General features: G+C 39.9%; 1 protein-coding gene across 1 annotated transcript in view; it reads right to left on the bottom strand.

Moving 5' to 3' along the window:
- LOC109928323 (WD repeat-containing protein 7) overlaps positions 1-15,334 on the bottom strand; it is a 375,400-nt gene that overhangs the window by 346,322 nt on the left and 13,744 nt on the right. The window contains exon 2 of the mRNA XM_048604178.1: positions 3,077-3,248. Coding sequence (XP_048460135.1) covers positions 3,077-3,235 — 159 coding nt within the window. The 5' untranslated portion in view covers positions 3,236-3,248. The remainder of the gene's footprint in view (positions 1-3,076; positions 3,249-15,334) is intronic.

Below are 15,334 nucleotides of genomic sequence, written 5' to 3'. Positions count from 1 at the left end.
TGTTCTTCAAATGTTATCTGAACCACATAACTAGATTTAAAGAAAAACATAATATTCAAAATTTCCAACATTTATATTACCCTTCTGGTGCGTTTTACTTTTTTAAATAATGTTTAGCAAAACTATTTTAGTAAACTGATAGAAACACCCGGTAATTTTTAAGCTCTTAAAAATTGAAATAAATGAGGAAATTTGCCTGATTGTCTGTTAAATCATTTCACATTTTAAGAGTGTTTGCAAAATGAACAGGAATGGAGGAAGAAGTCAGTGGGAGATGAGAAGAGACAAGGTGGGGGTGGGGGAGAGCGACAGCGAGCAAGTAAGAGAGAAATATGAGAGAACAGAGAAGAACAACATAGGAACATTAAAAAATTGGAGCAGGAGTAGGCCATCAGCTCTTTGAACCATTTCCATCAATGAGATCCTGGTTGATCTTCTACTTGAAGAACATTTTTCTGCACTATCACATCTCTTTTGGATGTTTTCAATATTTAGATATCCATTAATCTCTATCCTGTACATTCTCAACAATAATGTGGAGGTGCCAGTTTTGGACTTGGGACTGAAAGCTTGTGATTCCAAATAAACCTTTTGGACTATAACCTGGTGTTGTGTGATTTCTGACATTCTCAACGACTAAGCCTTTGCAGCCCTTATCCCTCCCCCCAACCCCCCAAGAGGAAGAAAATCCAAAGATTCAACACCCTTCGAGTGAAGAAGTTCCTTCTCTTCACAGTCCTAAATGGACTGCCCTTAATCTGAGTCTGTCCTTTTTGTTCTAGGGAGGACATGGAGGCCTAGGAGACGGTATAAAAGAGGTTTAACAAGATGTTGCCTGGATTGGAACATGTTAGATATAAGGAGAGACAGGACAAACTTGATTGTTTTTGCTGGAGCATCAAAGCTGAGGGGTGACTTGATAAAAAATATAAAATTATGAGAGACATGAATAGGGTGGATAGTCAGAATTTTTTTCCCCCACAATGTGGAAATGTCAAATATTAGGGGGCATAGGTTTAATTTGAGAGAGGGAAAGTTTAAAGGAAATATGAGAGGCAGGTGGTTGGGGTTGGGGGGGGTCGTAGGAAGTGCAGCGTGGGTAAGAGGAAGGTGTGGGGGACAGTACTCAGTCTGAAATAATTAAGCCCTAATTTTCTGTGGTAAGTTCAATTTCAAATTATAATACAAGTGGAAGTGCACGCAATACTTTTAATGCAGAGTGAGACCACCCTAGCGCATCACTGCTTTTGATTTGCTTATGATGGAGTGTCACATCTCCGACAGGATATTCTGGATCTGAGTGCTGGACTGAGTAACTGAATTTGCCTGAAGTTACTGCCTAGTTTTAATGTTCTCCTGGGTCTCAAATGCCCTATACACAGTGTGCCATTCTTTTTCAATCTCCAATTTAATGTTCAAAAACTGATGGAATTTTAACAGACCCAGGCACCACCTCTTTGTCAGTCACAAAAAATTCAGACGCATGCACTAATTGAATAAGGTGGTTTACATTATTGCCTCTTTCCCTGCATAATATTAACTTTAAAACAATTGGAAAAGCTCAAACAAATTTCAAAAAGCCTTGGCAAAATTAACTTGACCAATATTTATTTTGATTTTTTCTTCAGAGTCTGTATGCATGTTAGAAAGATGAATGTGTTGGGATTGCACACTGATTACACAATAGATTATATTCATTACTACAACAATATAAAACAAAGATCTACGGATGCCAGAAATCTGAAACAAAAACAAACATAGCTGCAGAAATTCAGCAGGTCGGGCAGCATATGCCAAGAGAAAGCAGAGTTAACATTTTGGGTCCAATGACCCTTCTTCAGAACAGGCAGTAGGTAGGCAACAGTGGTAAACACGCAGATGACGTGTGTGTGCGTGTGCATGCGCACGCGTATGTATCATGAGATGAGAAACACACAATAGTGGATATGGATTCCAGAGAGAGAAAGCCAATTCAGGATAAAAAGGATGGATAATGGTAAGCTTGAAAGAAGGAAAAGCTGATAATAGGGATCATCCGTAGGTGGAACTGAGTTAGCTGTGCAGTCCACGTCATTACATGTCGTTACTGTTTTCATTTTATTAAAAAGAGGGAAAAGAACATACAAGCAAGCATACAGATTAGGAGTAAGAGTAGACCACTAGGTTTGCCAGCCTGATCTAATGACAACATTCCTACCTACCCCTATTAACCTCTCAGCCAAAGCAGACAGTCAGTAACAAGGGCTAGAAGGTGAGGGAAATTGTCTTTTCCAACTTCATGCTGCACCAATTTAAAAAGTAGACTTTTAATACCATTTAATTATTTCATCTGTCATTTGCTGACTAGGAAAGGGAAAATGCTAATAATTTAACACAAGATTGTGATTCTAATTTTTAATACCAAGACAAGAGGGAGGGCCAACTGTCAAAGACAAACTGAAAGGCAGGGAGCTAGTTTATTTCTTAACTGTAACATTTTTGAAGTAATACTTTAATTTTAAAAGTTGATTTATGGACAGATTTGAGAGAGGAGAAGGTTGTGAGGGTGGAATCTCTGGTCTGATCACTGGATAGAAGTACAGAATCATTGAAACAGGCTTAAAAGTGAAGTGATTGGCAGCAAAACAAAGATACAATCTTGTGCATTTAAAAAGGACCATATTTTACCTAACCATCATCACCTCAAACACAATAACTGTACATTCTTTCATCCATCTGTAAGCCATCACAGGAAAAGAAAAACACAAAGACAAAGCAGAGAAGTATTCAGGGTGATGGAAAGGCAACAAGGGCTGCATGTAGACAAGATCGTAATGGAAGATCAAGGAAAAGACAGAAACAAAAAGGCTGTCAGAGGGAAATACCAGCAATGAAGCTACCATGATAGTCAACTGAAGTCATCGATTACTATTTGTAGAAATGTCACAGAAAACCACATATGCTTAAATTAGGTCTACTTAAATTAAATGCTACACATTAAGATAAATTCCTGCATAGGCTTGGTGAGCCAAATATATCATCTTTGTAATATGACATTCTGAACAGGAAACAAAACTTTGCACTATTAAGAACTGACCTCCAATTTTGAAGTTAGATCCCAAAGACAAATCTGTCCATCATGACATCCTGTAACAATGGTTGCCAAATCATCCATAACCAGTAATGTTGAAATGCAATGTGTAGGAGCTTTGGGGCCCCATAGTACTATGGGCAACACAAGGCTATTTGCAGCCATTTTTGGTTTTGGCCTGTTTAAAATTAAAAACAAAATGTAAGAGGTGGGTAAAAACACTAAAATCAAAACGTAACAGCAGAATTATTCAACTTAATCACAACATCCTGCAACTGCTTCATCACTTATTAAACATAATAGCATTTGGCAAGTGCAGACATATGGTATGTTTTTTTTTAAAATTCATTCACAGGATATGGCTGTCACTGGCTCAGCCAGCCTTTGTTGGCTATCCCTAGACGCCCTTGAGAAGGTTTTGGTGACCTGCCTTCTTGACTGGCTGCAATACATTTGCTGTAGATAGACCAATAATGCTGTTGTGGGGGGAAACCTTCAGATCTTTGACCCAGGAACAATGAATGAATAACAATATATTTCTGAGTCAGGATGGTGAATGGCTTGGAGAGGAACTGGCAGGTGGTGGTTTATTCCGAGTATCTGCTGCTAGATGCTTGTAATCATGTGTATGACAGGTCCTTGTCACCAAGTACTTTGAAAGAAACAAGTACTTTTTCAAATCAGTATAAAACGTAAATTTATTCCAAACATAACATGAATAAGAAAAAGTTCTATTGTTCTCTGTGGACACCTTTTAGAGATGTTCAGTTTCTCTCCAGTTCCTTTCTGGTTATGATGAGTAGTGAGGTAACCACAGACCAAGAATGGTTTCAACTTCACTACCTAGTTTTTGCTGTTGACTTGCGTCAGTGGTACACCTACCAAAAACAAAATGTGTGACTCCAAACTTGCCCTTACCATATTCTTACAGTACACATTTCCTTTTCTTGAAATTTGCTCCCATACGTCCAATCCCTAAATTAAGTGATTTCTCTTACCCAAACGTCCTTACATCAGCACTTCTTAATGTTACAACCGATGCTTCTTAATCTCCAATGACCCATTAATTTGAAAGTTTTGACCCAAGTCAGAATGCTTTCAATGCAATCATTGTATTACCAATGTTATGTATGAGGCGGAGAAGGGTGTGTATATGTCTGTGCTTCACACACCTACCCACACATGCTCTCCCGTCCCACCTGCCATCACACCCTCACCTGCCCTTAAGATCTCATCTGCATTAAGAATAGATAAAGTTGGTCAATCGCTTTGCTGAATATGTCCATTCAGACAGCAAACCCGAGCTTCTTCCTGACTGTGGTATTCTCCACACAATTCCAGTGAACTGTAATAGAAGCCAGACACCATTTGATTAGGTATGTTGTGGCCTTCTAGACTCCATCATATTCAATACCAGCTACCAGCACAGAATCTGGATCAAGGAATGGGAAACACAGGAAGTCACAAACAGACTTTTTGTGACTAAGCCCATTTATCGTATGACAAGGTGCGAACTACCATGGTGAGAGAGTAGTCCTTGAGAAACAATTCAGGACAAACCCAGACTCTGTACAGCCAGCCCTCACTGTTAGGGGCTTAGTTAATAACCCTTATACACATGTAGAGTGACACAATGTTACTAATTACTGAGCAGCATACCTTCTGCATAATAAATGGCAGATTAATCATTTTAAATTCAGCAAATGAGGAGGCCATCACTTGGCTTCAGGGATTTGCATTCACAAAATAAAAATCAAGTTCAATGGCCATGTTTTTCAGACAAAAAGTATTGGCAAAGCATCTGTGATTACCACTAACTCCTCAAATCCACCACTGATTTCTTACTTGTCCCATCATCCATTATTCATTTACTCACACTTGCTTCTTGGCAATCACGCGTCATCCCTGTTGATCTCCTCTGTCCCCAACCCCTACCGTTGCGTAATATTTCTTATAATTCGTTCATGGAATGCAAGTGTCATTATTAACACAACAATTACTAAAATTAAACAATTAACTGCAAATGCTGGAAATCTGAAACACAAACAGAAATTGATGTAGAAACTCAGGTCTGGCGCATCTATGGAGAGAAAGCAGACTTAATGCTTCAAGTCCAGTGACCACCCCCCCAGATTTTCTCTCCATGGATGCCGTCAGATCTGCTGAATTTCTCCAGTAATTTCTGCTTCTGTTGCCAACCTTTACTCCCTATTCCTAAATGACTTTGAGAAGAGTCAGTACGTGCTCAAACACGTTTCACAATCTTTTTCATTTTGACAAACACAGTCATCAATCTGAACATTAATTCTGCTTCCTTCTCCCTGGATCTTCCTGATCTGCTGAATAATTCTAGTATTTTCTGTTCAAACAATCACAGATAATCATTTTAAAATATGAACAGAAAAGACAGGGTAGGTAAAGAAAAATTATTTCCGTTGGCTCTAGAAGAAGGTAACGTAGTAAAAAAGTTAGGGCCAGACCATTCAGCAGAGATGTCGGGAAACATTTCTTTACAAAAAGGAGTGACAGATGTTTGGAACTCTCTTTCAATAATGGCAGTGGATGCCAGTTTAGTTGTTCATTTTAAATCCAAGCTAGATAAATTTTTGTTAAGTAAAGATTTTAAGGGATATAGGCCAAAGGCAGGTATAAGAAATTAGGACACAAATCAGCCATGATCTCTTTGAATGGTGGAACAGGCTTGAGGGGCCGAATGGCCTACTCCTGTTCCTATATCATTTTTCCCCTTGCCACTGAATATTTGTGCAATAGCTTCAATTATCATTGCTCAAGACTCTCAGATCTACACATGGTGCCAGCTATGGCACAATTGGTACATTCTCGCCTCTGAAAAGTGACCACTTTAAATCACACTTCAGAGATGCAGCACAAAATAAAAGCTAACACAGAAGGGAGCTCTGTGCTGCACAAGATACCATTTTTCAGGTAAGGTGTTAAAAAGAGGCTCCATGGACCTGTTGGATGTAAGCTGGATGTAAAAGAGCCAAAGGGCACACTTCAAACGAGAGCAGGGAAGCTATCACTTGTGTCCTGGCCAATATTTAGCCTACAATAAACATCATAAAAAGAAATCTGATCATTATCATATTGTAGTCTGTCAGAACTTGTTCAGCACATAGTAGCTATAGTGTTTTCTACATTACATAGCAAGTGCACTCCAAAAGGTAGTCTAATAGCAGTAAAGTGCTTTGAGACGTCCAACGGTCGCAATAAGTGTTTTACAAATGCAAATCCTTCTGTCCCGAACAGTTAGCCTCTTTTTTGATTAATTCTCTCCAAGAATGGATAAATATAATGGATCAAGAACAACCATAAATGGTTACAGCTGCTGCAGAACTGAAAAATTCCTACAGGTTTATTAAAATGTAATTAATGAAAAACTATTGAGTCTTAAAAATGTAAAATCTATTCGGTACAACAATTTCAAATAACCATTTGTATGAACCAGGAGAATATTCAGAGACTTAGTTCCCTAAATATCTTACATGGCAATACATATTGTACATAACATTTTGATTTTAAAAATAAACTTCGATACACCAGATGTTCGATTCCTTCTGGGAAAGAAATCAACCAGGTGTTGTCTGCACACTGAATTCTGTAACAAATGCATTTCTAACAGTGGTTCAATTGTAGAGTTGTCAGTTACACACACCAAAAGATCACTCTTTTCTGCCTTTTAAGAAGCTTGCTATCAGCTAATGTAGAATGAATTCCAACAACTATTGTTCCAGTTAATTATCAAACCTTATTTATAGGTTCAATACACTTGCATAAGGAATACAACACTTTTTAACTTTATTAGGACTCTTAATATGGTAAACTGACAACTATTTTTCCCAAATCTTCAAAAAAATGTGCCAGCCTCAACAGGCACCATCTCAACAACTGTCAATTACAGCTCTTAGCATCAATGCTCAATGTGCTGCTGTGAATTTCCACAGTTCACATCAACTCTGCACACTCTCAGTAATGATCTAGCTTTAGGCATGGAACATTTCATGTCAGCACAGTTGAATAGCAAATCGGAGATCAGTACCAGATAAAATCATCCACAGTGAACACACATTAATTTATCAAATATGAAAAAGAGACGTTATAATACATTAAAATTGAAGTCCATTGTGTGCTAAATATTTTCACATGCACATATTTATGTCCAGATGTACTGAGATTACTAATGCACATGACTGTATAGCAACAGTTTGCATTTATATATATTTAAATGTAGAAGACATCCCAGAAAGCATCAAACAAAACTTGACACAGAAACACAAGTAAATAGTAGGTCATGTGATCTTCAAATATTCATCAAACAGGTAGATTTTAACAAGTGAAAGAGAGAGACTTAACATTTTTTTGAGTCTGTAGTGATGGATAGACTCAAAAAAAGACAGCTGTAACAACCAGAGGGTTGCATAAACATAGCCCAGTCTGCTGACTTTTATATTCCCTCCCTGAGAAATACTACAGCACCACTCCACAAACTGACAGTCACATGCACGAACTTCTGCCAGACAATCTTTGACACCTGAAATCCTTCCAAAGGTTTAGTGATCCAAACTGGATACAATATTTCAGCATAATTTAAGATTTACTGCAACTTTCTATGCTTTTATTTAGGAAGTCCAGGACCCTGTGTAAGTGTGCTTTCAAGAAAATCAACTTGCCTTCACATTTTTGTGTACATGAACCAGATCAGATAACATGCATACATCAACAATACAGAGGACAGACAAGCAAGTACAAAGCACCTTTAATGGCATAACTTCAAGTATCCTCCTACAGCAGTCACATTTTGTTACGCGCTCCATTATTTATTTCACACTCACAGACATCACCACCCTTTTGTTTTTACTTGGCCCAGATCTCCCCATTAAAGTCCCACTTAAAATTGCACCATTTATGATGTCTCCTGCCCTTTTCCCTTCCAAAACCTCAATTCTCAGCGTTTAATGTTATCTGACATAAGTATTCAAGTCAACAGTCTATCTATGGCCGCTAGAGTCAGCTACATTCCTCGTCACTTTTTATTGTAATCACACTATGTATCATTGACAAACTTTGAAATTATACCACTGTACCAAAGACCAGCTCACCATATCAAAATATATACTTGGACAATTAAATGGTGGCTTTGCTAGGAATGCCCACAATGCATATTTCATTAAAAAGTCATTGCTCAAATATTGACACCCAGCAGACACCACTTCTCGCTAGTCTGCTTAACTGTCATGCATCAATCAGTACTCCGCCTTCTGTATAATAGCTAATTTTTTTATCCACGTTGCTTTGGCCCAGTTAATCGCAGGGATTTCAATCTTGCTACTATGTATTGTACGTAGTACTTTATCAAATCCAATTAACAGCATTTCACAATCATGTTTTGTCACCTTCTAGATTGGTTAAAGTTTTCCTTGATCAACAGAACGTTTGTTGCCTGTAAAAATGCTACGTAGCTTTTTTTAAAATAAAAAAGAGCAAGGCAGGTAACTCATATTATTTCAGAATAAATAATTAAATAACTGTCCCAACCATCCTGCTACAGACATGAGAAAACAAAGGTAACATACCACTCCACTGATCCCTTGAAATGTGAATTCTGCCACCCCTAATCAGTTTGACAATGAATTGCACCATATACCATAAAGAACAGAATGCTAATGGTACTGTATATAACATTTTTCACATTAGTGTCACAAATAAATAAAAATACTGATTTACCTTTCTGGAACTGCCCATTTCCCTTTGACAGAAGCAAAACGTCGAGATTTCACAAATATTTTTCTTATATTCTTACAAGCAAAGGAATGCATGATAAAACGATGTATCCACTGCTTTAGCGTGACAAGAACACATCCAAGCCTCACATTAATTAACTGAACAAAATAAACAATTTCAGGAACTGATCTATCTGCACAGCTCTGCACCAGGTAATCGATATTTATATCTTCAATGAGACATTACGCTTCTGTGAACGTGAAATATGCTAACTGTACCACTTTCAAAAGTAGCCTTATCATTTCTGTGAAGGGTACACAATACAAAATTCAACTGTGGAATATTGCAATTATCTAGTTCATGGTTCATGCGTTACTGGGAATATCATTTGTAGTTTTGGGAATTAAAATGGGATAGTGCAATTTACACCAAAAGCTTGGGCTAACAATGCTTTAGGAAGTTAATAGCTAGTACAGTAGGATCTGAAACAACAGGTGGGCTTGTTAAGCTGTAGATATAGTATCTATGCTGCTAAAAAAAGTGAATATTCAAGGTTTTTATAACTTTTTGAAAGGGCAGGCAAGAAGGAAAAGTTGGTGGGGTAGCACTCTTCATATGGATTGAAATAAGTACGATAGTGAGAAATGATCTCGAGTCCAAAGGCATAGAATCCATAGGGATGCAGCTAAGAAATAAAAATGACAAGACAACACTGAAATACAGGGATAGGGGAATGGGTCTGGATGGGATGCTCTTTGGAAGGGCAGTGTGGACTTGTTGGGCCGAATGGCCTGTTTCCACACATAATTTCCTGGACGTAATGGGGTGCATTGGAGCATGTTAAAGGAAGTAGCTATAGAAATAGTGGATGCACTGGTATTAATCTTCCAGGAATCCTTAGATTCTAGAAAAGTTGCAAAGGATTCAAAAACTGCCAATATAACAAGACAACAAAAAAAAGACACAGCTAAAGGCCAGTTAGCTTAATGTCTGTTATTGGGAAATTGTTGGAATCTATAATAAACAACGTAAAAACATATAATATACATAACATGGCCAAGCAGTCGGCATGGTTTCATGAAGGGGAAAATCATGCCTGACAAATTTACTACAATTCCTTGAGGTAGTAACAGGCAAGATAGATAAAGAGGAAGCAGTGTATGTAATATATTTGGATTTTCAGAAGATATTTGATAAGGTACCACACATCAGACTACTTAATAAGATAAGAGCCCATGGTGTTGGAGGTAGAATATCAGCATGGATAGGGAATTGGCTAACTAATGAAAGACAGAATTAGGGGGACAGTTTTAGAAAAGCAAGCTGTAACTAGTGGTTTGCCACAGCGATCAGTGCTAGGGCCACAATTATTTTCAATATATATTAATCACCTGGATGAGGTCAGTGTATCTTCGATAACCAAGTTTGTGGATGATATAACAACAGGTTGCAAGGCAAGTGGTGAGAGATTTGGCCAGGTTACATGAGCATGCAAAAACTTGGCAGATGGAATATAACATGGAGAAACGTGAGGTTATACATTTCAGATTGAGGAGCTGAACAATATTTAAATCGACAAAGACTGCAGAAAGCTACAGAAAAGAGGGATGTGGTCAACTCCACTCCCCCAATTATTTCTGTATTATTTATTTTATTATTTATTATTTCATTTTAATCAATTTCCTCCATTTTCAACTACTCTGTCTGGAGAGAAAAAAATTGCTTGTAGCTAACCTGGGGCATTCTTTGTTGCACAAACAATATTGCTTCCTTCATAAATTTAGTTTTAAAAATTTATTTTATGTTTTACTGAAACAAACTTCAATATAGTCATGGCAAGTGAATACAGCGAGACTAATTGATTTGCAATAAGAAATGTTAGCCACTGTATATTTTTAGAAGAAAATCTATTTAATCTCAGTGTTTTGATAAAATACCTAGAGGCAAGGGCAAGCTTAATGGAACATTCAACTTAACCCTCACTTATTCAGGCTAGAATATTACTTGACAGCACATTTGAAATTATATTTCCTCCACCCTATTCTCCATTATTATGTCTTTTCAAAGCACATCAAGTATCTGTTCGACTAGCCTTTAACAGCTTTGATTGCACGCCAATTAATAATCATATGTACATAATCTGTTCTGGTTGAGCTTTAGAAATATAATAAATAATGAATACTAAGTATTAGAGTATACAGTGCAAGTTTAGCATTATACAAAATAGTTTTAATTTCATTGCTGCAGGAACAAGAACTTAGAGCTACACCCCTCAAGTCCTCAGTATCCTGAGCGTTCTGTGAAAATACTAATGATGTAAAACAACTTTCATAGGAACAGGAATAGGCCATTCACTCCAACAAGCCTGTCCCACTAATGAGATCATGGCTGATCTGTGGCTTAACTCCACAGACCTGCCTTCAGCCCATATGCCTTAACACCTTTGCTTGACAAAAGTCTCTCTCAGATTTAAAATTACAACTAACCTAGCATCATCTGCCATTTGTGGAAGGGTGTTCCAAACCCTTCCCAACTTTGGTATATCGATGCACATCCTAACATCTCTTCTATATAGTCTAGCTCTAACTTTTAGACCATGTCCTCTAGTTCTAGACTCCCCAACCAGTGGAAATAGTTTATCTTTATCTACCCCAACTTTTCCTATAATTTTTTTTATTCACTCATGGGATTAAGCATCGCTGCTTGGCCAGCATTTATTGCCCACCCCCTATTGTCTTTGAGAAGGGGGTGGTGAGCTGCCTTTTTGAACCACTGCAGTCCACCTGCTGCATGCCAGGTGGTCCGTCCAGTTTCATTTCTTTGTTCAGTCTTTGCAGAGATTGATACAACTGATGGCTTATTAGGCCATTTCAGAGGTCAGTTGAGAGTCAACCACATTGCTGTGGGACTGGAGTCACACGTAGGCCAGACAAGGTGACGATAATAGATTTCCTTTCCAGAAGGATAGGAGTGAACCCTCTGGAACCCACCAAAAATAAGCTTCGAACAAATATATTTTGCTTCCTGCCAGATCCAATTTGCCATTTGCCCTTGAATCCCATAGGCGTTACTTTTCTGATCAGTGTGCCATGCGAAAATCCAAAGAGCCAGCGTCAACTGTGCTACCCTCATCATCACTCCTGGTTACCAAGAGATGTTAGTCGGACACAACCTTCCTTAACAAATTCATGCTGTCTTCTATTAATCTGTGCCTACTTAAATGGTTAATCTCTTGCTTTAGAATTTTTTTCTAATAACTTTTCTACCACCACGGTTTGGGTGACGGGCCTATAGTTACCTGGTCTACCCCTTTCTCCCTTTATAAACAAAGATACAATATTAGCAATCCTTTCATCCTCAGCAATCAAAGAATATTGGAAAATTATGACCAGCATTCCTACCACTTCCTCCTTGCTTTCCTTCATCTGGGATATAGTTTATCCTGGTCTGGCAAATTATCTTCTTTCATTTGTACTAATTCCCATTTAATCTCACTGCATTAATCCCATCCAATAATTAACCTCCTTAATTACGATGTCAGCAGCATTTTCTTTCGTGTCGAGAGAAACAAGGATTTCACCAGTCAAAGAAAATGACTATGCATGCTGTATAAAATCATGCAAATGGCTAAGGATGAAATTAAGAAAGGCCTCCATTCCCAACACAATCAACTAATTTGCACAGCATCAAAGCCAACAGAACAATGAACAACTTAACTACAAGAATGGAATGTGACTCAGACAGATCTAGCTGGTTATGAATAACATTGCCAAATTGATCGTTTGGAAAGAAGCCAAATCAGTAATCTACTTTAAATTTGTCCTCAAACTCATCCTCAGATACACCTATTATCTGCGATGCACCTGACCATGACAGCCTTACCGGAGCTACTCATTTCACAATCCTTGTCCTCACATTACCTGGGTCTCAGGACTAACAGTCCAGCAATAATACCACTAAGTTGTCACCTTCCCTACTACTGGTTTAAAGTCAATAATCAAACAGATTCTCAATAACATAACAAGGTTGTCATTTGCAAGAGTAAGTATGTTGTGCCACAAAACGTGATGGATTAGCTCTCCATGCTGACATTCTTAGCATAAACCAGCTAAATTTTTGGTTAGTACAGCCACATTTTGAAGGGTGTCTCAATGGGAGTCAGCTCATTTGTTTTTGACTCACCGACGGTGAAGTGAAGTTCTCCACTGTTAAGGGTCATCGGACCCAAAATGTTAACTCCTATTTTTTTCTTCACAGATGCTACCAGACCTGCTGAGCTTTTCTAGCAACTTCTGTTTTTGTTCCTGATTTACAGCATGTGCAGTTCTTTTGGGTTTTCTTTAAGGTTTCCAGTGCCAGTTAGATGTTGTGACTATGATGTGTGAAGGCTTTCCCTGGATTAGCTCAGAGGGGTCAAAGGCCTTGTGATTCTGCCAAAGGAATCATCATTGTTTGTCACTGCACTGGTCTAATTAAAAACTGCAGTACCAGCATTCCCCCAGAGAGGATGCTGTCATGAATGGAATTGATAGCTCAGTATCACCATCAACAGGAGTACAACAGAACTGCACAGACCAAACAGCAAAACTTTCCAGTTTATACATGAAAATATCCAATATCTAATAAATAGGAATCCTTACTACCCAAAACTTATAAACATAACAAGCCTAATACAATTTATTCTCCCATCATAATATTTTTATACACCGAGAACTATCACAATAAACATTGAGAATGGGGATGAGGTTGGTAGGTCAGAGGTGGGGAGGGGCTTGAGGTGGGAGGAGTGGATAGGTGGGAGAAAGGACGGACAGGTTAGGGAGGTGGGGACGAGCTGGGCTGGTTTTGGGATGCGGTCAGAGGCGGGGAGATTTTGAAGCTTGTGAAGTCCACATTGATACCATTGGGCTGCAGGGCTCCCAAGCGGAATATGAGTTGCTGTTCCTGCAACCTTCGGGTGGCATCGTTGTGGCACTGGAGGAGGCCCAGGATGGACATGTCATCTAAGGAGTGGGAGGGGGAGTTGAAGTGGTTCGTGACTGGGAGGTGCAGTCGTTCGTCGCGAACCGAGCACAGGTGTTCCACAACGCAGTCTCCAAGCCTCCGCTTGGTTTCCCCGATGTAGAGGAGGCCATAACGGGAACAGCGGATACAGTATACCACATTAGCAGATGTGCAGGTGAACATCTGTTTGATGTGGAAGGTTTACTTGAGGCCTGGGATGGGGGTGAGGGGGGAGGTGTAGGGGCAGGTGTAGCACTTCCTGCGGCTGCAAGGAAAAGTGCCGGGGGTGGCGGGGCTGGTGGGGAGTGTGGAGTGGACAAGGGAGTCACGGAGAGAGTGGTCCCTCCGGAAGGCAGATAAGGGTGGGGAAGCTTGTCCCTGCTTCCCTAACGTCCGTCCTTTCTCCCACCTATCTACTCCTCCCACCTCAAGCCCGACCCCCACCTCCTACCTACCAACCTCATCCCCGCCCCCTTGACTGGTCTGTCTTCCCTGGACTGACCAACCCCCATCCTAACTTCCCACCTACATTCACCTTTACTGGCTCCATCCCCACCTCTTTGACCTGTCTGTTTCCTCTCCACGTATCTTCTCCTTTATCCATCTTCTATCCGCCTCCCCCTCTCTCTCTATTTATTTCAGAATCCCCTTCCTCTCCCCCATTTCTGAAGAAGGGTCCAGACCCAAAACATCAGCTTTCCTGCTCCTCTGATGCTATTTGACCTGCTGTGTTCATCCAGCTCTACACCTTGTTATCTCAGATTCTCCAGCATCGGCAGTTCCTACTATCTCTCAAACACTGAGAATGGCCTGTTTCCAGTCTCTTGGGATCCCCTAATCCCAATTCCTCTGCCTCCACCGCATCTGCTCCCAAGATGGATTGTTCCACTCCTGAATATCCCAGATGTCCTCCTTTTTCAAGGACCGAAACTTCGCCCCTCCAGTAAGTGAAAATGCCCTCAACCAGATCTCTTGCATTTCCCACACTTCTGCCCCCAACAAAAATAAAAACAGAATCCCCCTTGTCGTCGCATATCACCCCACCAACCTCCGCATCCAGCGTATCATTCTCCACCACTTCCGCCACCTACAATCCAACCCAACAACCAAACAGATATTTCCCTCCCCACCCCTATCTGTCTGTCATAGCGACCGCTCTCTCCGTGACTCCCTCGCCCACTCCACACCGGCACCTTTCCCTACAAACGCAGCAAGTACTACAGCTGCCCCTATATCTGCACCCCCCCACCCCCACACCTCCATTCAAGGCCCAGAACAAACCTTTCATATCAGACAGGGGTTCACCTGCACATCAGTCAACTTGGTCTACCATCTCCGCTGCTCCCGATGTGGCCTTCTCGGAGGCTCGGAGACAGTTTCATAGAACATCTGCACTCTGTACACGACAAACAACACCTTCTGATTGCCAAACATTTTAAAACCCCCCCTCCCACTCCCTGGGTGACATGTACATCCTGGGCCTCCTCCAGTGTCACAATGACACCATCCGCAAACTTG

The sequence above is a fragment of the Rhincodon typus genome, chromosome 1 (assembly GCF_021869965.1).
Source record: "Rhincodon typus isolate 14 chromosome 1, sRhiTyp1.1, whole genome shotgun sequence".
NCBI lineage: Eukaryota > Metazoa > Chordata > Chondrichthyes > Orectolobiformes > Rhincodontidae > Rhincodon > Rhincodon typus.
The sequence above is the reverse complement of the archived record's forward strand: the minus strand, read 5'-3'. Positions and strand labels throughout refer to the sequence as shown.